This window comes from Lagopus muta, chromosome 2 (genome assembly GCF_023343835.1).
Source record: "Lagopus muta isolate bLagMut1 chromosome 2, bLagMut1 primary, whole genome shotgun sequence".
NCBI classification, from domain to species: Eukaryota; Metazoa; Chordata; class Aves; order Galliformes; family Phasianidae; genus Lagopus; species Lagopus muta.
This window is the reverse complement of record NC_064434.1, coordinates 42,672,925-42,693,263: the sequence shown is the minus strand read 5'-3', so window position 1 is coordinate 42,693,263 and position 20,339 is coordinate 42,672,925. Positions and strand designations below refer to the sequence as shown.

The 20,339-nt window shown below is 39.6% G+C and overlaps 1 protein-coding gene and 1 long non-coding RNA gene across 9 annotated transcripts in view; one reads left to right on the top strand and one right to left on the bottom strand.

The window, feature by feature from the left end:
* The window catches only part of LOC125689020 (uncharacterized), a 50,228-nt gene extending 41,802 nt beyond the window's left edge, over positions 1–8,426 (top strand). For 3 of the 8 annotated variants that reach the window (XR_007374997.1, XR_007374998.1, XR_007374991.1), the window contains exons 2-3: positions 6,891–7,005; positions 7,731–8,426. This is a non-coding gene — a long non-coding RNA (uncharacterized LOC125689020). Of the gene's footprint in view, positions 1–4,120; positions 4,987–6,861; positions 7,006–7,730 lie in introns of those variants that run through there. The other 5 variants (XR_007374994.1, XR_007374993.1, XR_007374992.1 and 2 more) reach the window with 3 other exon arrangements.
* A 264-nt stretch (positions 8,427–8,690) lies between these two features.
* Positions 8,691–20,303, bottom strand: QRSL1 (glutaminyl-tRNA amidotransferase subunit QRSL1). Its single transcript, XM_048935762.1, has 11 exons — positions 20,171–20,303; positions 19,825–19,984; positions 19,296–19,394; positions 17,822–17,918; positions 15,620–15,796; positions 13,742–13,917; positions 13,514–13,626; positions 11,797–11,989; positions 11,294–11,411; positions 9,276–9,481; positions 8,691–8,981 (listed from the first exon to the last, which is right to left on the bottom strand). The coding sequence occupies exons 1-11, from the start codon at positions 20,192–20,194 to the stop codon at positions 8,770–8,772; spliced, it is 1,575 nt and encodes a 524-aa protein (XP_048791719.1). The 5' UTR covers positions 20,195–20,303; the 3' UTR covers positions 8,691–8,769.
* Between the last annotated feature and the right edge of the window lie 36 nt (positions 20,304–20,339).

Here is a 20,339-nt window from a genome sequence, read left to right as displayed (position 1 = left end):
ATATAATGCAAATCAGTAACTTTATCTGATATAAAGAGAAAAATGATTCTGGGCTAAGTCAGCTGCAAGGGAAGAAAAATGTGAATGATAATTGGGAAGTGTCTAAGGGTATTCTACAGGTAATAAAGCTGTAATTGGGGGGGGTGTGGAGAGATGGTGAGGTACACTGCTTTCAGCAAACAGCATCTTGACTGAGGAGCAGCTGTTAAAACAATGCTTCTCCTCTTTTTGAAAGTACAATAAATAGAAGAATGGGAAAACTGATATTGAAAACAGTGAAACAGCCACTTGTAACTGAAAAAGTTGATACAGGTCTTTCTGTAAGACAAGGTAATAAACACTTGAGATCAGGTATGAATATTAGATGCTTGAGCTCCAAGTTTTTTTTTTTTTTTTTTTTTTGTTGTTTTTTTTTTTTTTAAGAACAAAAATAAATGTTCTCAGCTTGAGCTACTGTTTGCCTACTGGTGCCATGCGCAAAATGGGAGCTTTGTCAGTAAGAGTAGAGAAAGGACTTAAGAAATTGTCAAATTCAAAGCAAGGATGTTATAGGTCTGTTATACCAGTGTATAATATCTTCCCTTCCCATAGTAATTTGAGAAAGTGCTTAATAGCAGCTGCACATGCCTTGTGAGGAGTGGCTGAAGAAAATGGAGCTGTTTAGTCTGAGAAGAGGAGGCTTCAGTTACCTGAAAGGTGCTTACAGCAAAAGCAGGGTTGGCCTCTTCTCACTGGTGACAGGTGAGATGATGAGGGGAAATGGCCCCAAGTTGAGCCAGGGGAGGTTTAGTTTGGACATCAGGAATATCTTCTTTACAGAAAGGGTTGTTAAGCACTGGAATAGGCTCCCCAGGGAGGTGGCTGAGTCGCCATCCCTGGATGTGTTTAAATTCCATTTGGTTGTGGTGTTCAGGAACGTGATTTAGCAGAGGGTTGTTGGAGTTAGGGTAGTGTGATTAGGTTGAGGTTGAACTTGATGATCTTCAGGGTCTCTTTCAACCTGAGCAATTCTGTGATTTTTATGAAAATGTGCAGTTTCTAGTGAACTGCGAATGGCTGAGAGGCTTTCATGAGCATCAGTATGGTCACTGAGGAAGCTGCAAGGAAGGAAGCTAATGTGTTAGTGTTAAAGTGGGAACAGCCTACCACAAGCCTATTGGATCTTTGTTCCTGGAAAAATAGTGGAAGGCGTGATATGAGGACTGGAGGGATAGCACTTGAAAAATAATGTGTCAACAGACAATCGAATACAGCTTTCTGCCAATCTAACCTGAGGCCTTTGTGATCTTGTTATGGAAGGTGTCTAATACAAAAAAAAAAAAGTTCCCATATTACATTTGGACTTGTAGAGGGATGTTTTTCTTGGATGTCATGTGATACTTTTTCAGGAGATAGGAGAGATACAAAATCAGTATAGCATGTTAAAGTAAGCATGGCCAGCTGGCCTGCTTCAGCTGAATAGTAAGAAAACTATTCATCACAGAGTAATACTAGTGAGGCTTCTGAGTGTTGGCCTTGCCCTTCTGATGTTTTAATCTGGCTTCTGCAAGGCAACATCAAATTTGACAGCTGATCAAGCTTTCTGAAACAAAAGAGGATGCAAAGAGGATGACTTGGGAAAAGTTGCAAACAAGCAGGTTTTTTTGTTTGTTTGTTTTTTGTTTTATGTTTTTTAACCCAAGTGGATGTAGATACAAAATTCATTGTGAGGAAACTACGTTTTTACAGGATAATGGGTTACGAGAGACTGGTCACGTAAAGCTGCTTTCATAGTGGAGAGAGAGCAAAAAGCACTTCTTTCACACCTTTATCACACCTCAAAGCAAGAAAATGTATGGTTTGCTTTTACTGTAAAAGGTAGTCCTAGTAGTCCTAGCTTTGACTTTGGCAACTTGTTTCAAAGTATCTAAAAAGAGGTAAAACAAATGCCACTCCAGTAGCCATGCCAGTTGGGCACAGAAGTCCTACTGAGTAATCCCACAGTGAAGTGAGGTAGTACTGTACCAACACAGCAGTTCTGGCCTTCTGAAACCCAGTCAATAAGGAAAAAAAGGCAATGAATACAAAATATTAATGCCCTTGCTGGGCTGCTCTTGCAGCTTGTAAGGCATGTATGGCAATGAATGAACAATGTATGAAGTACATGGAAGAGGTCAGAACTGGACTTTGGATGGCAGGTGGTGAGCAATTGCTTGTGTATTGCTTGTTTTGTGCATGTGTATATGTTTGTATATTATGTATATGCATAATTATCATTATCTTCCCTTTCTATCTTAGTAATAATAGTAACGATCTCAACCCACAAGTTCTTCATTATTTTTTTTTTTCTTTCAATTCTCTCCTCACACCCCCATCTCATTGGAAGGTGGGGAGCAAGTAGATGACTGTGTGGTGCTTTGCTACCTGCCAGGTTAAACCGCAATGCTTAACCTTACTGAAACAGCCCCAAAGGCTATACATGACCATTGTTGCATTTCTGCTTTGTTTTCCAAGAGTTTACAATTTTTCAGTGTTATTTAACACTAATGTTCCTGAATGGTAATAACAGGTAAAGGTTACAGCTTGCAGCAGGTCCTATAAAGAGACTTGAAAGAAATAGATCAACAAAGTAATCAAGTGCTGCTTGGTTCTCCTATTCTCTATCCATCCACTGCGCTGTTACTTAAGGCAATGACAGCAGTTTCTGACAGTGATAAATGGAGTTTGAGATTAGTTACATTTTTACGTCTTAAATAATGAAATAAGTACATTCTAAAATGGCTTAAAGTGGTGTTAATTCGTTAGCACACTTACTCTATTAAGACTGGAGGGCATGGGAATGTAGTATCCACTTAGTGAGTGTGGTCACGAAAGCCTCTGGTGATGGTTTAGAAAGAGTGGCAGGATTTTAGATGCCTGTGTTAGGAAGCATGTACATTACTATGGTTACTGACTGTCAGATGTTTAATTTTGATAACAACATATCCAGTCTATTGACAGCAAGTAGAACCAGTTTTCTTTTCACTTCTTCTCCATCATCTCCATTCTGTCAATTAATTCCATGTTGATTGGCCGAATTCATTAGTATGTCTTATTTTTAAATAGAAGGCATTTGGTATTGAAGTGGAAGAGTGGTAGTCATAGATGGGTTGCTTTTAAAGCGTAGGTATCACCCAGAGCAGAGCAATTGTTCCATAATTTCCTGTTACAACTTGTCAAAGGGTCTCGCTTCAAAAACAATAATAATAAAAAACCTTAGTACCTACATTATTTTCAGCTGGGATGCTAGCTCAGTGCAGGCTCAGCTGAACTTGCTGTTAGCAGTTCATCTTAGTGACAAGGCTTCATTCTTTCTATTGAAGGCTTTGTTTTCATGTTACAGCATTTTTCCATTGTCTGCAACTGAGAGCAGATCATTCAAGCTCTTACATTTCCAGTGCTGTGGATACAAAGCAAAAAAGGCAGCTCTTGTTCAAAAGAGCTGCTTATCCTGGGTGTTTTGCTATTGCTGGGGTGAGCTTTGGATAGATGGACAACAGATGCTCTTTCAAGGGACAGGTTCTCGATATTCTTCAACTGTGTTTGTCACAGGAGGCTGTATTTGCTTGTAGCCTTCAAAATAAGGCAGTATGAAACAGAGTGGGGACCAAAACCTTGGATTTTATTAACAGTAGTTGAAGCTCCTCAGGCTGTAGCTAGCTGTTGTCAGTAGGCAGCACATCAGCCCAATTGATAGGTGACAATTAACAGAGACCACAAAGGAAAACCTGAAGCATGTTGTCCCCTAAGTCTTTATGCAACAATGGCTTATTGCAATGAGATTAAATTTATGGTAATGAGTACGTTATTTGGAGGATGTGTTCCTTGTTTTTGATGACATGAAGCTGGGCGTTACTGTCAAAATGGTGGAGGGTTTGACTCTCCAGGACAAACAGGAAAATGCTGGTAATATGAACAGCATTAAGGAAAATGAATGCAGAGTCACGAACCTAGAGGTTTAATAATGAGCTTTCAGCTCATACCAGAAATTCTTATCCCTTTAAAGCTATGGAGACAGAGAAAACCTTGGAGTATTGGTTAATCATAAATTAGCTTTGGGCTGCTGGTCTGGTATGAAGTGTCTGAGTAAAAGGTAAGTGCAGTTCCAGAATGTTGTGCAGATGAATTCTTCAAGGGAGATGGGGAAATATTAAAGCAGTTATGCTTGTAAAACTGCACCTGGAATTGTCTTTACAATGCTGGTCACCCATGCCAGAAACATGAATTCATCTGGGGCAGGTGCAGTGAGCGGCTGTGGGGATTAGCAGTGAGTAGTAAAATATAGAGGAGTAAACTGGAAGAGTTTGCCTTGTTTGTCCTAGTAGAATAAAGGCTAAGGAAGAATGCAACTGTGATTTATAAACACAATAGTGAATTAAACACAAGGAGTGAGAAGGCATATTTAAGCAGAAGAACAATATTGCCTTGAGCAAATAGGTGTGTGGCTCAGCTGCAATCAGTTTTTAACAAAACATTCTGAATTGGAGAAAGAATCCAGAGTTCTCTATAGATGAGACAGATTTTAATACATTTATAGAGATGAATGCATGAAATTCTTACCTGTAAAGAGAGATCTGGCTCACAAGGTCCCTGCTGTGTGTTCCAAAGCTTTCTGTTGTTAATAATGTTTTCATTTTGATTTTGGTTAGGTAGATATTGTGTACCAGTCTCAGATAGTGGAACTCCTTTTTGAACTAAATACTTGCAAATGCAAGTCTGATCTTGGACTAAATCACACAGACTCTAGTCCAGAGAGGTATTAATTCAAAAATGCATCCACCTTGAAAGATTTCAGCTTAGGAACGTGAAAGTGGGGAACCTCCTTCACCATAGTTTTGCTTCCTCATCCCCACTTGTGTGTGGCAGCCCCCTGGCTTCCCATTTGTTTCTCCAGGTGCCCTACGCTGCTGAGCTGAAGAATCCTTTTACTACTGTTCAACAGCAACCATGGGAGGATGCCCATGCTAGGTGGGGAAAAAGAGTCTTGTTTACAAAAAAAGAAAAAGTTAGCTTGGAATTCCTTAATTGCATCTAAAAATTAATCAGCCAAAGGAGTGGTAAACTGAGATAATAATGTTTTTCTTTTCATGCCTCTTTCTACATTGGTGTAATCACATACCTTTCTCTTCAGTTGAGAGACAGAATCACAGAATCGTAGGGGTTGGAAGGGACCTCCAGAGATCGAGTCCAACCCCCCTGCCAAAGCAGGTTCCCTACACCAGACATAATGGAAAAAAAAAAAACCAAACAAATGTAGGTTGCTCCTTTTTGCTTTTTTTTTCCTAACTAGTTGGAGTACTGGGCAGGCTGATCTAGTGGTTGGCAACCCTGCCTGGGGCAGGGAGGGTTGGAAGTAGATGATCATTAAAGTACTCTCCAACATAAGCCATCCTATGATTCTCTGGTAGTGTTCTGGTCACTGGTTTATATGGCAGTCAAACTTCCTTTTAACCTTACTAGTCTCAGATTTTCAGACACGCTCCCTGTACTTCTTTATTCTCTTCAGTTGCCTGTGTCCAGTGGTAATGCAACATTACAGCTCACACAGGAAATACACTCAGGGCACTGAAGGAAAACCCTGGGATGCCCCAGGCAGCAGTGCTGCTAGCCCATTTCCTATTGCCTTCCAGATGGACTAAGTCCTAGCTACATCTTTAAAGAAGTGAAAAAATGGCTAACAAACACTATGTAATGTGAGGTCACAGTAACTATTAAGTGACCTAGAAACTGAGAAATGTGGTAATTGTGAAGTAGCTGCACTCAGAAGTTTGCTTTGAATTTGCTCTCAGTGTGAGCCCATTAAGGAAGATGAGGAGAACATGTGCACAGAAAGTATATGAACTGCAACCCAGAATAAAGTTGTATTTAAAAACACCTTATAGCAAAAGGTCTTACTTTTCTGTTCAAATTAACTTCTCCTTTACATAATACCCTTACCATTTTCCAGTGCCTGGAAAAAGATTTCACACCCTCAACCATTTGAGCAGATTGCTTGTTTGTTAATGTTCTAGCTATTGTTTCCTTCTGGAAGCACTGGAATTATCCTCTAGCTACAAATCAGGGCTGCCTGTGTGATAGGGTTACACCTAGCCACCTGCTGTGGCTGTGTTACAATACCATAAAAGTTTCAACTCTATTATTTCTGTAAATTGTTTTTCAGGGCAACTGTACAAAATGTTCATATGAACTGTTTTTTTGGTCTTTTTTCCCCCTAGACTTACTGTCTTGTGTTTTGAAATTGCTCTGCTTCTCTGAGAAAGGTTTTTGAGCTCTTAATAATCCATCATAGAAACTTTTGCTGTTTAAAATTCTGCAGCCATGACTTGGCACTAGGAGCAGCTGCACAAAGATCTGGTTGGAGATATCACTCACAATCCTTCTGCCATCTGAGTTAGGCCGGGCTGTCACACTACTTCAGGAACTCCTGAAGGGTTCAGAATCAATTGTAAGAGAGAATCTTCTAGCATGATGATATTACAATTCCCTTAGACACTCTTGCTTACATCCTGAAGTTGCTCAGCCACACTGATTCTTAAGCTCTAACCTCAGGCTTGGTGAGATTCCAGTATTAGGAAAGAGCAGGAAAGGCATCTGGTACACGTGGTCCCCAAAACCACAAAACAGCAGGGGAGTAGGAGGAGGAGAGAAGACTTGTCAGGGCTGCTTTCAACCTACTGACCCAGAAACTTATCAATCTAACTTGATGTTTTGTTTCCAAGTCTTGTTATTGTCTAATACAAAGGTGGGTCTCAATCACTAACGAAGTTATAAATGCCATGCTATTCAGGGCTGTAGGATAGATGTCTAACTAGTGTGTATTTTACTGCATATTTCATTGCATAGTTATTCTACACCTTGAAATCTGTTAACAGAAGAAATTCTGAAGAATTTGTGTCAGAACAATCATTTGCCTCTATCATCTGAATGCTCATTTGAAGGATACTGGAAACTGGATTCAGTGCTCTGTTTTACAAAGAAGTAGAGCAGGTATGGGACCAGTTTCTCTTCACCTACCCCTGCTTGGCAAATGTGCCTTTATCCAGGTTTTCCATCATATTTGTTTTAACAGCAGAGGAAGTCTGACAAGACAAATTGTCTAGCATAAGTAGACGCTTTCCTCTGGGCCAGCAGTCAGTCCAGAACTAACTTCTGATGTAGAGAGCAATTTTCTATTTGCTTGTTCTCTTCCATAATACCCTAAAGCTCTTTATGCTCAAGGAATGCTCTCCCCAGTCAGGATTTTATCTCTATCTCTCATCAAAACACCTTGATCTTTACTTTAAGAACTGCTAAGCAGGACCTGACTGCAAATCAAAAAAGTAGGGATTTCAAGGTGGATAGTGAATAATCATACTGACAGCTCTGGCTTGTAGGCAGCTAGAGCACAAGGCACACATGGTGACAGTATGATTAGAGCATAACTAAATTATTAAACAAGACAGTAGTTAAAGTAAAGTAGTCTTTTGGGGCCACTATTTATCACCATTCACTAACAGTAAAACCAAGCACCCTGAAGACTGTTTTATACATACATCATAGCATAGCATCAGACTAAAACAAGGCATACCTTGTTTTATAATCCTTACAAAAACAAAATAAAATAAATTGTGTGGCACTTACTTGTGTGGGAAAGGTATTGGCACAGCTGGCATCGGGCTGTGGGAAATTCTTCATTTGTGATTTTTAGGAATGGTATTTTTTTTTTTTTACAGGTGACAGTATGGTCTAAGACATTAAACATTCAGGAAGATTCCACATGTTACTGTATCACAATAGTTTTCCCTCACCCTACACTCCTTATGTGTGCAAGCTGTAAACTGTGACTGAAAACAACGATGTAAAATCAAATCTACAAACTTAAAACTCCATACTTTTTCCAGCTTTAGAAAAACAGAAACTACAGCAATAACAACTGCTTCTCAGTTGTTTAATTTGTCTCCTGGTGTACTAACATTATAGCTGGGAAACTTATTTCAAGCTACTTTTGTTCTGAATGAGCTTCCATGAAGGAATAGATGGCATTACTTGTATGGAGGGTTACACTATAGAAAATAAAACGAACACTAAAAAATTAACCACTGATTATAGAGAATTACAATGAAGACAGAAAAGGATTAATCAGCATCTTCTCCCTGAAGAAGTCTGCAATTCATCCTTCTGATGATGGATGTAACCAGAGATCTGCAAGATTTGTATACATAGAAGGTACTTCATCTTCTGCTGAGAGTTTGTTAGAATGAGGATGGAGGGAGTTGTTGTTTGTTTGCTTTTAAAATCAACTATGTCTATGCTGTTTTCTTGATTTCATTTGTATTTACTTGTTGGCAAATGGACTCTCAATAACTTTGTTCCATTACAGCTTGTCTGGTTGTTTCCATTACCAAAGTCTATGTTCCAGAGAGAAATCAAGCTCCCTGGCAACCATGCAATTTTCACATGAAAATTCAGGTTAGTTCTTTAATGAGCCAGATACCTTACATGCCCTCTGGGGATGGAAAAAAGCAGCTTCACAGATGTAAGATAAATAACTTCAATCTGGTGTTTTTAATATCAGTAAGAAGTGGCTCTTAGTAAGATATACATGTTTACTTAATGATTTGCTTTGCCTTAATTAATAATGGAAAATTATTATTCCATCCTGCATAACAGCATATCATTGTCTTAAACTGTTGGTGTTTTTTTTTCTTGCACAAGTACATTTTTAAACTATCCCAGCCGCCTTCCTGCTTTTGCTGACCAGCAAATCTGATACTATGAAAAAGAAGCAGATTTCTGATGCTGAAGGACACCGTTGTCATGTTTCTTCACTTCTTCTAGCTGAATCATTGGGAATTGTACTTGTTTTTCAAACCATTTGGCTACTGTGAGCAGCTGCTTCTCTTGGAATGAACGCCCAATGAACTGAAGCCCAATTGGCAAGCCTCTTCCTGAAAGAGCTGTAGGAACATTTACGGCTGGCAGTCCTGAAACAAAAGAAGTTATTCACACAAAGGCTTGCTATTAAACAAATCCAGTTAGAGTCATTTTTGTAACAATTCTGAGAGAACCAGAGCAGTTCAGTAGCATTTTAAAATCTACCCCTACATTATGAATCATTTTACAAATGTCCACTGTACTTATGTATAGAGTTGTTAACTTTCCAGTGTAAGTTAACAAGAGGGGGGAGGTATCTCAATTCTGTGTAAGAGGTTAAAAGGTTGAAGGGAATGGATGTTACAGGCAGGAGAAAACACAGTTGAACTCCTGCCCCTGCTCACCAGCCATGTTTGCAGCCTGTGTTAGGATGTCATCTTCCGTGCTGCGGGTTCTGTTGTCTTCTTTGATGAATTCCGTATACGGGAGTGCATCGCTCAGAGTGGTAGGAGTGAGTAAAATATCAATACCACTTCCAAAAACCTTCACAAAGTCATTGGCAATGAGACGTCTGACTTTCTGTGCCTTGACAAAGTAATCCTCGTAATTCCTAGAAAGAAATATGGGTGTGAGGGTGGAATGCTACGATTCTGAAAATACACAACAATTGCTTAGTTACCATAGAAAAGATAAGCTCTATATTCCTCCCGATTAAGAGGCTAACATGTATTTGAGTTTCTCATATACCACAAGCTTAGTCACCAAACACAGTGCTTACGCTCTCATAGCCACAGAGACGTCAGAGAAAGAAGACACAAGAAAATTCTGTTGAAGAAAGGTGAAGGGAAAACAAAACCCCAGTTTAAAATAGCTGAGGATCAGAATAATGCTATTTGGCCTTTCTGGAACTAAACTGTATATTGGATTTCACTGCAGAAAGGCACAGTAAAGTCTAGAAATACTATAGAAGCAAAGCAGGTTTGCAAAATAGGCGTTAAGCTCTAGGATTCAATCCAGCTAGACACTTAATGAATGTGAAAAACTCCTATAATCTCTGCAGACATCCAAATGGACTTGAAACCAAGAATGTGTTTCTAGTACGCTTCTTACTAAACTATGCTCTTTCCTCTATTTTTTTTCCCTATATTAGTGTGGGTTTATGGCTTTCTAAACTGTCTTTATGCTATCCTGAAGCAGAAACAAATCAGTTAGCTTTATATTTATTGTTCTTTTTAATTTCACAAGTAGAACTGGCAAACACGTAACAGAATTCATAACTTCAGAGTTTAGTTTTAAAAGCAATCACCAACAGTTACTCTTTAAAAAAAAATTAATACTGATAAATCAAACCTACTCTGTTAATTCTGATGCAATGACTATAAACAACCATCAATGCATGAATGATCACGTAGTTATTTTATAAAAAGCAAGAACAAAATATTCTGTGAAATGCACTGTTTGCAGGAAACAGAGATGTTTGTTCTTTGTCTCAAGAACGCTTGTAGAACCCTGGATTTTGTTCTTCAAAAGTAACTTACTGTTGCCAGAGACAGGACTCTCTTGTTCAGTCCTAATGGAACACAATCTTATGCTCCTTCACAAAAAAGTGAGCTGCATGAAATTTAAAGCAGTCTTTGGAAAGCTGACCTGGACAGTTGTGACCAGAACGAGCATACTTGGCAGGACTATCGGCATTCCATAAAAGCTGCTTCTTATCTACTGACAACATTCCTGTCTATGAGAGTAACTAGAAGTCACTTCTGATGAATGCTGTTGCTGAGAGAAGGAGCTTTGTCATGCACTTGTTTTGAGACAAATTACAGGACCAGTTTCTCTGTTAGTATCTAAACAAGTTAAGTATGACTCCTGCTTTCTCTAACATACTAGGATAGTAAATAAGGAGCAAAAAATGGAGATGAAAAAGTTAAATTCATTAGTTCAGGCACCTCTGTCTTCTCTCCACTGCATACTAAGGCAGAGATCTATAGTTAATTGAACTGTGTGTCATCTGTCTTGCTCTAGAAGACCTCAGCAGAACGCACCAGCAGTTTTTCTGTGCAGCTTTAATGAGATTAATACCTACAGAATTTACAATGTTACAAGAGAGATGGCTTTACTGTGATTTCAGTGTCTTCCTACAGGATATATTTTTCCTTATTTTAACTATTAGGTGACAACAATGCTCTGATGGGGAAAAAAAAATAATCACAAGGATGTTTTACTTAATTCAGAAGGCTCCTTGGGTAAGGAAAAACATTTTCATTCACTGCTAACAGTTCACTGGTTACTACATAGCTGAGTAGAACAGTAGAAGTAGCTACTAGCTTGAGGACAATTCTTTTTCATGTCTTGAGGAACAATTCTATTTGCTTACCAAATTATGAACTTAATAAAGTTGAGTTTGAAGATGTGTTCCACTTACTGTTTCAACAAGAAGTAGTTTCCTGATAGAATTCTTCCTCTTACAACATCATTAAATCCTTCTCGTCGTGTTGCAGCATACATGCTTTCTGTGGACTTGTTCATGTCAGAACGATGTCCTGGAAAGAAAAGGCAATTTAGAAATAGTTTTTGTGATTCTTAAGATTCAATAACATAATGGTACACATCATAGTACAATAGGCTGCAGTTTGCAGCAGACTGATGTTCTGCTAGTCTGGAAAAATCCACAAACCATATTCCTTCCATGTTCCATTACAGAGAAGATTTTAAGCCCAGACACTCACGTGTGCACGAGTGAAACACAATAAAATATTTATTTATTCAGCTCTTATGTGCACAAGGTTTTTATTCTATTCCAATCCAAAAGAACATCAAACATTCAACTATGAAACACATGCTATCAAAACTGATATTTCTTAATGCCACTTAGCAAGGTTTCTGTTGCCTGAGAACAACAAAAAATAATAATTTAAAAGGCCTTACCATATTCCAGTCCATCAAACCTGGCCATATTTGATGCCACTTCTGCAGTGCAGAGCACATGATAGCAGACAATTGAGTAACGGGTGTGTGGTAAACTCACTTCAACTACTTTAGCACCTGCATTCTTAAAGAGGTCAGCAGCCTTTGACCAAACAGCCAGAATTTCACTAGAAAGCCCTGGTACGTGGTACTCCTTAGAGAAAAACAAGAATAAATGATGTTTACTTTTACTGGCCACCAACACATAAATACTATTTGCTAAAAATACTTTGAAACTATTAACACTGTGTGCTTTAAAATACTTACTGCAGCCTATCACATCTACTAAATATTATAAAAGCAAGCAGTACTAAACAGACTCTGTCATCTGAAGAATATTATCTTCACCTTAGCAAATTGTAACCCATAACACAATCCATAATGGAATTTCAGCAGTTTTCTTCTGGAGAAGTGTCCACTTGTTCATCTAGTCATAGAGACCACACCGCATGGCTCTACAGTTCATGGGTAGAAGATGTGCAGATGTAAGCCCTAATACTAGGGGTATTTTCAGCAGGGAATAAGCTATGCTCACAGCACATCAGCACCTACTAGCACACCTCAGCCAAACAAGCAACCCACCAGAGAACTACAATCACAAGGTTGGGATAGGACTGACTTAGACAAGCAACACTCTTGTTTTAAGATATTTGCTTCATTTCAAGCTCAAAATAACTGGCTCAAAACATCATGTGATCTCTGAACAGCAACGACTCACACATATTATCATAATATATGCATTAACCTGTTTGGGTTAATCTGTAGCAGCAGAAAACAATTGTCCAAGGGATATGAATAATTTATCAATACTACTATTTTAGATTTATCAAAATCTAAACAGTATGCAGAAAATTAATTTTCTAGATGTATTTTTCTTTTCTTTTCTTTTTTCTTTTTTGCATTTCACAGATTCTGAATAATTAACTGTCAGTGGGCATCTCTTCTTACAAAACTGAATCTTTTGGTTTACCTGTTCTGTCACAGGTTCAAGTACTGGGAATCAAACCAACAAATGTGACACACATTGTTTTTTTGAAGACAGAACCTTTACAAAACTATAAGAGGTAATTAAAAAATAGGCTGCAGCTCCAAACGTCATGCTTAAATTACAAGCATACTTCCAAGAACGACTGAATTACGTGCATTACAAACCAAATTACTCGATGAAAACATTAGCGGCTATCGTGAAGTTTTCTTTCCATCCCTGTTTGAGCTCTGTGAGTCACAGCTCCTTGTGCCATTCAATTGCCTTTAAAATTATGCTGTATCACAGTGCCATTTAAACAAGGATTTCAAAAAACTGCACAAGTAGTACTAGTACAACTAACCTCGCTGTAAGAAGTCACTAAAAGTAACTAGTATGAAGTTGTGGAGGTATCTGATGAAAAAGCCATAGAGAAGCAAGATCTGAAGCCCCTCATTTTCCCTGGAACTTCCTGGCAGCGTTTCCCACAGTGATGACAAAGCATTTGAGACAAAGTGTTAGCAGATGCTCGCTCTGAATCACCTGTGTGGGCAATAGAGCACATACTGCTCTTTTCTGGGAGCTGCTCATACTGTTTTCACTTTTCAAATTATGAGAGATTGGGTGGTGACAGGCAATACACAAATACTTTCTTTTGGAAGGAGTTACATTTGCCATCCTTGTTCACAACTGTTGATGGGATTTAAACGTTACCTTAGGAATTCCTATAGAGAGCTTGCTGACATCAGTCAAACTTGGCAGTGCAAATGGCTGAAAGATGTCCTGAACTGTGGTAGAGTCTTTAGGATCATGTCCAGCAAGTGAACCTGAAACATGACACAACACATTGAAGAACAGGAAAATGCACACTGGGTAGATGAAATTTAGCCTGCTTTTTGAACAAAGACATAGAGCATACAAAGATATATGTAGTAGTAATACCTAGCACAACAGCTGCATCATCCACACATCTGGTTAGGATTCCTGGCACATCCATGGAGTTCACTAGAGGAATGAGACCATGGCGAGAGATCAGTCCATATGTTGGCTTTAAACCTACTACACCACAGTGAGCAGCAGGATTTCTGGTAGATCCTCCTGTGTCTGACCCTAAAGCTCTACGGTTTCAAAAGGGTTACCGTTAGTAAAATGATTCAGAACATCTCCAAACAATACTTATGGCTTTAAGATGCATGGATTTAAAAATGTCTGAGTTCTTCCCAACTAAAAGTCATAACCACACACTCTAAACATTAGCCCACTCCCTACATCTGCTATTTTTCAGCTGTTCTCAGCATTTTTCTTAGGACCTCTGAATTAGCCACTGGGAGAGACTGGTTCTCTCTACAAATCAGAGGTAGATAAATAGAAATCAGGCATTCAGAATAGGGCTCTAAAGACCTAGTTCCTACTTCTCTGTTGGTCCATTCCAATTCTGCGGTCTGTGAAAGATGTCTTGTGTTTTAGTTTATGATTTTCAGATATTCGTGACCATTTATTCATTAATGAATGATGACATGAAGTATCACAATCCAGCATACAAAGCAGTGGTAACACAGTATGCTTTTTGCTCTCAATAACAAGGCAGGCTTTTCAAAGTCTAGCTAAGAGGTTCTTCCTGTTTCCAAGCCAAAAAAAGTATAGTAGAACACCCAATTTAGAGTAGTTTCAATGCAATTCTTTTTCTTCTATTTAAGTTGAATTCCTTTACTGCTCTTTCACAAGTGAAACCTTGTTCCAAACTGAAATTTTCACTGTAAAAATTTCAATGGAATAGCAAAGTCACATTGAAATTGAGGTTCTCTTGGTTTTAGTGACTTTAAACTCAAAATCCACTTAAAAAATGGAAGTACTTCAATCAGAATAAAAAATAAAACCTTAAGTTTTATTCATAAAACGATGGGGTTTTTAAAAGTAGTAATCTCTGGGAGCAAAAATATTTTAACAAGTAGACAAATATAATACATGGGTAAACAAAGACATAATAACTAAAGATTATTTAAAACATCTTCCAGTTAAGAACACAACTGAGCACACATTCTCAAATGTAACTCTCAAAACTGCATGAAGCGTAGATTTCAGTGTAAATTTTTAAGGAACAGATTTCCTTTAACAGATGGATGAGGAAGAGAGTATAAACAATCAATTTGTTAAATAGTGTGTTGCTATTCCATGCAGATAATTGTTGTAAAAAAATTTTTTTAATAAACTGAAACTCTTTAACTTTTTAAAAACAGATAAAATTCCAAGTATCTTTATAAACTGGCTTCCTGTTTTCAAACTGGGTATTTGAAAGCTTTTAGATGTCAAATCCCACGTATCCATATTATCACATGCCCAGCTATAAAAACAGAGGCCAGGAGGAAGGATTTCTAAACTGTTACATGTCAACAGACACCTCATCATTTGCTGAATTAAGTTTTCAGTGTGTACATGTTTAACATACTCAAAGAGGTAGAGGATATGTCTCTATTATTTTTAAGAGTATGTGGGAATAACAATAATACTGTCATTCCTTTACTGCCATTATCACTTTGCCTCGTGCAGTGCAAAGTGCTCACATCAGTACACTGAATAACATTCTAAATGAATAAGCCTTACTCTGCCTACAGGAAATCATGCTGGCTTCATGCTATGCCATGAAAAACTGAAGATGTTGAAATCTCACAAGCCAGCGTAAATAATGCTCCCATCTCAGACAAGATCAACATCTTTTCTACAATTTAATCCATAAACTGCATTATTAGAAAATTACTAAGTGAAAACCTTACAGTGTATTTCAAGACATTTCATTAAAAACAATTCCAAAAAGCTTCTTACGCAAAACATGTGAAAGCTGATACAGCAGCTGCACTGCCTCCAGAGCTCCCTCCTGTTATTACCCAGTCAGAGTTTTCAGGCTCAGAATCAGATCTGGGTACAGATTTTTCCTTGTACTGTCTTGAATAACTCCAGGGATTTCTGACTGGTCCAAATGCCCCATCTGTACTCCCAGATCTAAGACAGAAGAAATAGGCACAGAAGTGACAGACAACACATTGCTTTCCAAGTTTTTCTTTATCTGGTTCCTCATCCCTTACTCTAATAAATTCAATTTCAACACAAAAAGACTGGCACATGTACAGTTTAGTGCAGACAGATAACGTGCACAAGTCAAAATATTCAAAGGGACCATCCTCTGCCACAGAACCTCAGCTTCTGTTAGTAGGTGGCAAGGGTGGCTGCCCAGGGAGGTTGTGGAATCTCCTTCTCTGGAGATGTTCAAGACCTGCCTGGATGCCTGCTTGTGTGACCTGATGTAGGGAACCTGCTCTGTGCAGGAGGGTTGGACTCAATGATCTCTGGAGGTCCCTTCAACCTCTACAATTCTGTGATTCTGTAAGGGGTGGGAAGTAGGTGGGCTTTAACATTCCTTCCAACATGAGTCATTCTGTGATTCTAAAGCCACTGGAAAGGATGCTAACAGAAAAATATAAAACAAATTTAATGTACCTAAAGGTAAAACTATCTATCTGCTATAAAACAAAAGTACTCTGGCTTCCCAAGCCTGCATTTGGAAAAAGATGAGCGCTGCCTTGTGGGACACTGCTCTGGAGAAGGGGGGAAAAGCCCCGCAATACCAGCAACAGGTGCTCCTCTGTAAATAACCCACGATTACTTACTCTATAGCTCTCCCCTGAGGTCACAGTCTGCTGTTTCAGAATGTTAGACTGGCTTGTTGGAATCTGGTTTCAGCCTGTGATAATCTAGATGTAGGCTGCCACCAGAAGCAGGGAGGAGCTTTCCACCTTCCTTGCAACTGCCACCTCAGGTTCCCCAACTCCATAATGTTGGTGTTATTAGCCAGATCAGCTGAGCTGGCAGTCTACACAGTTGAAAATGAACCTAATTGAGACACTGCTTTTCAGCTGGATCATCTTCCTCATCAAGCTGATGGTGCAGCCATGTTGGTGAAGGCATGAGACCATGCAAATACACAGTACAGAAAAGAGAGGCTGAGGGTGAGATAACCCTTATTAGCAGAATCCTGTGTGTTAGTGAGCTTAGATTACTTCTAGCCCTCCCTAATAAAAGGGTTTGGTTGCTTTTTCTTCTCCTCTGCTTTTTCCCTGCTTTCCCCCTGAGGCATGTCTCTGACATGGAAATGACTTTATCCAAAATGATCCAATCAAAGTATTTTAACCCAACCAAACCTACGCCTTTGGCTTAGGAAAAATAAAAACAAAGCCAAAACACAACACTTAATTTTTCTCATTGGTAGCTGAAGTCCTGGACATTGACAGAATCGTTAAGGTTGGAAAAGACCTTTAAGATCATCTAGTCCAACCATCAACTATTACCACTAAACCATATCTTTCAGTATCCAGCAGATCTGGTGACAGAGGCTCCTGTCTCTGCTCAGGGCTGCCCCAGACTACTGCATGCTGCTGCCTTCACTGATTTGTCAGAGAACAAATTTGTGACAGTATTTTCCAATTTCTTTTTCCTAGCAGAATTCACCAATATTAGGCAACAGTTGCACAGGCAATTCAAAGCGCTGCTCTAAATTAGCCCGTTCACAACAAATCAGAGTACTCATACATGTTAATCCAGTGGTTGGGACAGATGGTAACTGTCTCAAGGCCATAACAATAATTAGTTAAGGGCAGAAACCACCAGTAAGAAAGGAGAAAAAAAAAGTCAGCAAATAGCCGGTGTGGTAACCAGATCTATTTGCTACTGGATATGCAAGTCTGTTTGCCTTCTGCTTTCTGCAAAGGCTATGCTACTCTTCCCCCTGAAACACAGCCATAGTTGAACTCTATGTTCATAAAAAGAATTGACATGTAGATAACTTACACAACAGTAAAAATGTTCATGCAATATATGAGAAATTCAGGCAACTCTAAATTCTCTTTGCAGATTAGCGTTCGTTATTTTCTAACGTGACAGAAAGAAGAGTTTAAGGATTATGCATAGAACAGATGGTGTGTAATCTGTTTAATGTAGAATCACATGTTAAAAATAATAAACATCACTCACCCCATTGCAAATTCATCTAGGTTTGTTTTTCCTAAAAGCACAGCTCCCTGATCCAGTAACTTCTGAACCACTGTAGCATTGTAAGGAGAAATATAACCTGAAAGCAATCAAAACAGTTAAGGGAGTGGTTGATGAGATATGGTTGATTTCTAAAAGTAGCTACTCTTCTGAACACTTAAAATTTGTCACTATTTGTGCATAAAAGTTACCACTGCACAGTGCCCAAATTTTGCTTCAACAGAAAATATGGGTAATTCTCAAGATTTAGCAAAAGCAAACTAAATACTGTTTTATCTGTAATGCTTTTTTTTTCCCTCCACAATTTACAATACAGTAATTCTGGATTATACATTTCCAGAACTAAGCCTTCAGACAAACAAGTTACCACAGCAGTAGCAAATTATGGCATTTGGGCAATTTGCAGACGAGTGCTAAGCTATCTCAAATTATTCCCCTTACGATGAGATGGGGGAGCATATTGTTAATCACAAGCTGAAATACAAACTGGCTCTCCTGTGACCAACTGTGTGCACCTTCAGCCACTTTGACCTCATACAAACAGTGAGTTCTGTGCCACTTCCACGAGATCCTGGGTTGTAACTAACTTCCTCTGTGAATAATGACAGTGATTTCTCCAGCCCCACTCTCAGCTGGAACAAGGACAGCATCACTCCTAAAACTCTCTACCATTAATCTACAATAAAGCACAGTGGGTCTGAGAACGTGCTTAAGGAAAACATCTCAGGTAATGGAACACATTCTTTAAATTGCAATACCGTATTTTGTTTCTTCTGTTAAGGTAATAGGATTACCTCAGGTAAATCAGCAGAAGTTTATCTTTCTCAAGACTTCAAAGTTTCACTTTATGCAGAATGAAGAAGAAAATAAGAAATGTTTACTACTTTCACTTTCACTATGGAAACATTAGAGTGTCTTGAAAATTTTCCTGGAGTGTTAATAGAAACAATAAGCTTGGGAAATTTTAAAGAATTAAAAAGTCATACAAACCTGTTCTGTAAAGCAGGAATGCAGAGAATTGTTAATATCTACTCTTCCTACAGCAATATGAAAGCACTACATAATGCAACGGTTATAAACAGAACACAAAAGGACTGTTTGCATTTTGCTGGACACAACAGCAAACACTACTGACTGCTCTCCTCTGTAAATCTAAGAGTAACACGTGAGCTACAGAATGACTCCATTTAGGTAGGCCAGAATAACCACTGCATTGTTAATGGCAGCGTAGATACATGAATAAAGGAGAAAATGCACTTGCATAAGAAAAAGATACACCTGTAGTACTAGATGATCTTGACAGAGGAAATCAGATAAACATATTTCCTCAAATCAGCTCGGCTCATTTTTGAAAACATTTGGATCTCTGGAAGACTTCACTCCACTAAGCCTCTGAGGAGAAAAGACAGAGCTCCAATTTCACCTTAAAAGCTCTACTGCACCTCTCATACCGTACCTTTTAGCATGTTTGATGCACATGTTGTCTCAATGCCAGCTGTATTAAAGTTGTCCTTCACTGCAATGGGAACTCCATCCAGCTCACTCAGTGGCTGACCTGCATTAGGAATTATTGCAAAGACCACACAGACTGCATCAGTGTGCTACGTACAGTCAATTACAATTTACTTTACGTGTCACTTCGGGTGCTTTTTGCAAGTACAAGAACTAACCATTTAGCATTTGATGGGTGTCTGTTACATTCTCAAGACCCATTGCCTAGAACTCCTATAAGCACTGTGCCCAGAGCAGTCCCTGCAAGGCACAGTGGCTCCTAAGGCAGCAGGCAGCTGCTTTCAGTCAAGCCTGCTGCCCCAGCAGAGTCCTTGTTGCTTCCAATGAGACGACATCCTGCTTATCTCAGCCCTGGGTGCTGTGTGCACCCACTCCATCCCAAGAGCCAGCACGTCCGCCCACCTGACACACACAGCATACAATAAAAGCACTCTTTCACCAGGAGCGCCACCCTTATAAACAGGCTGCCGTACCTCTTCGGTATCTTTTCTCCGACTCCTCAGCCTGCTTTAATGCAGTTTCTTCCGCTACCGTAATGTAGGCGTTGAGAAACTGGGTGCTTCTGATGAGAGCGAGGCACCTCTGGCAGAGCTCTGTGGGGGTGACCTGTCCTTCCTTTAGCGCTGCTGATATCTGAAAGGGCAGCGACAGCAGTCAGCGGCACGAAGCTGCTACCAGACCCCAACCCAGCGCATTTCGGCAATAAAACGCGTCCCTGCGGGGACGCGGTCGGGCCCCGGCGAGCCGCGGTCACCTTGAGCCCGCCCCGCCGGCCGAGCGCAGCACCCGCACCGTACTGCTCGGCCCGGGGCCGCTCACCTGACGCAGAGAAGCACGCAGCATGGCGGCTCGCTCCCCGCGGCCTCACACCTATTCCGGCCCGTCCCGGCGCTGCGCCGAGCGCCTGGGCGCCGCCATCTTGCCGCAACACCGAGCGACGCCATTGGCGGAGCGGCCAAGACGGCGGCCGCCCATTGGGCCGGGGCAC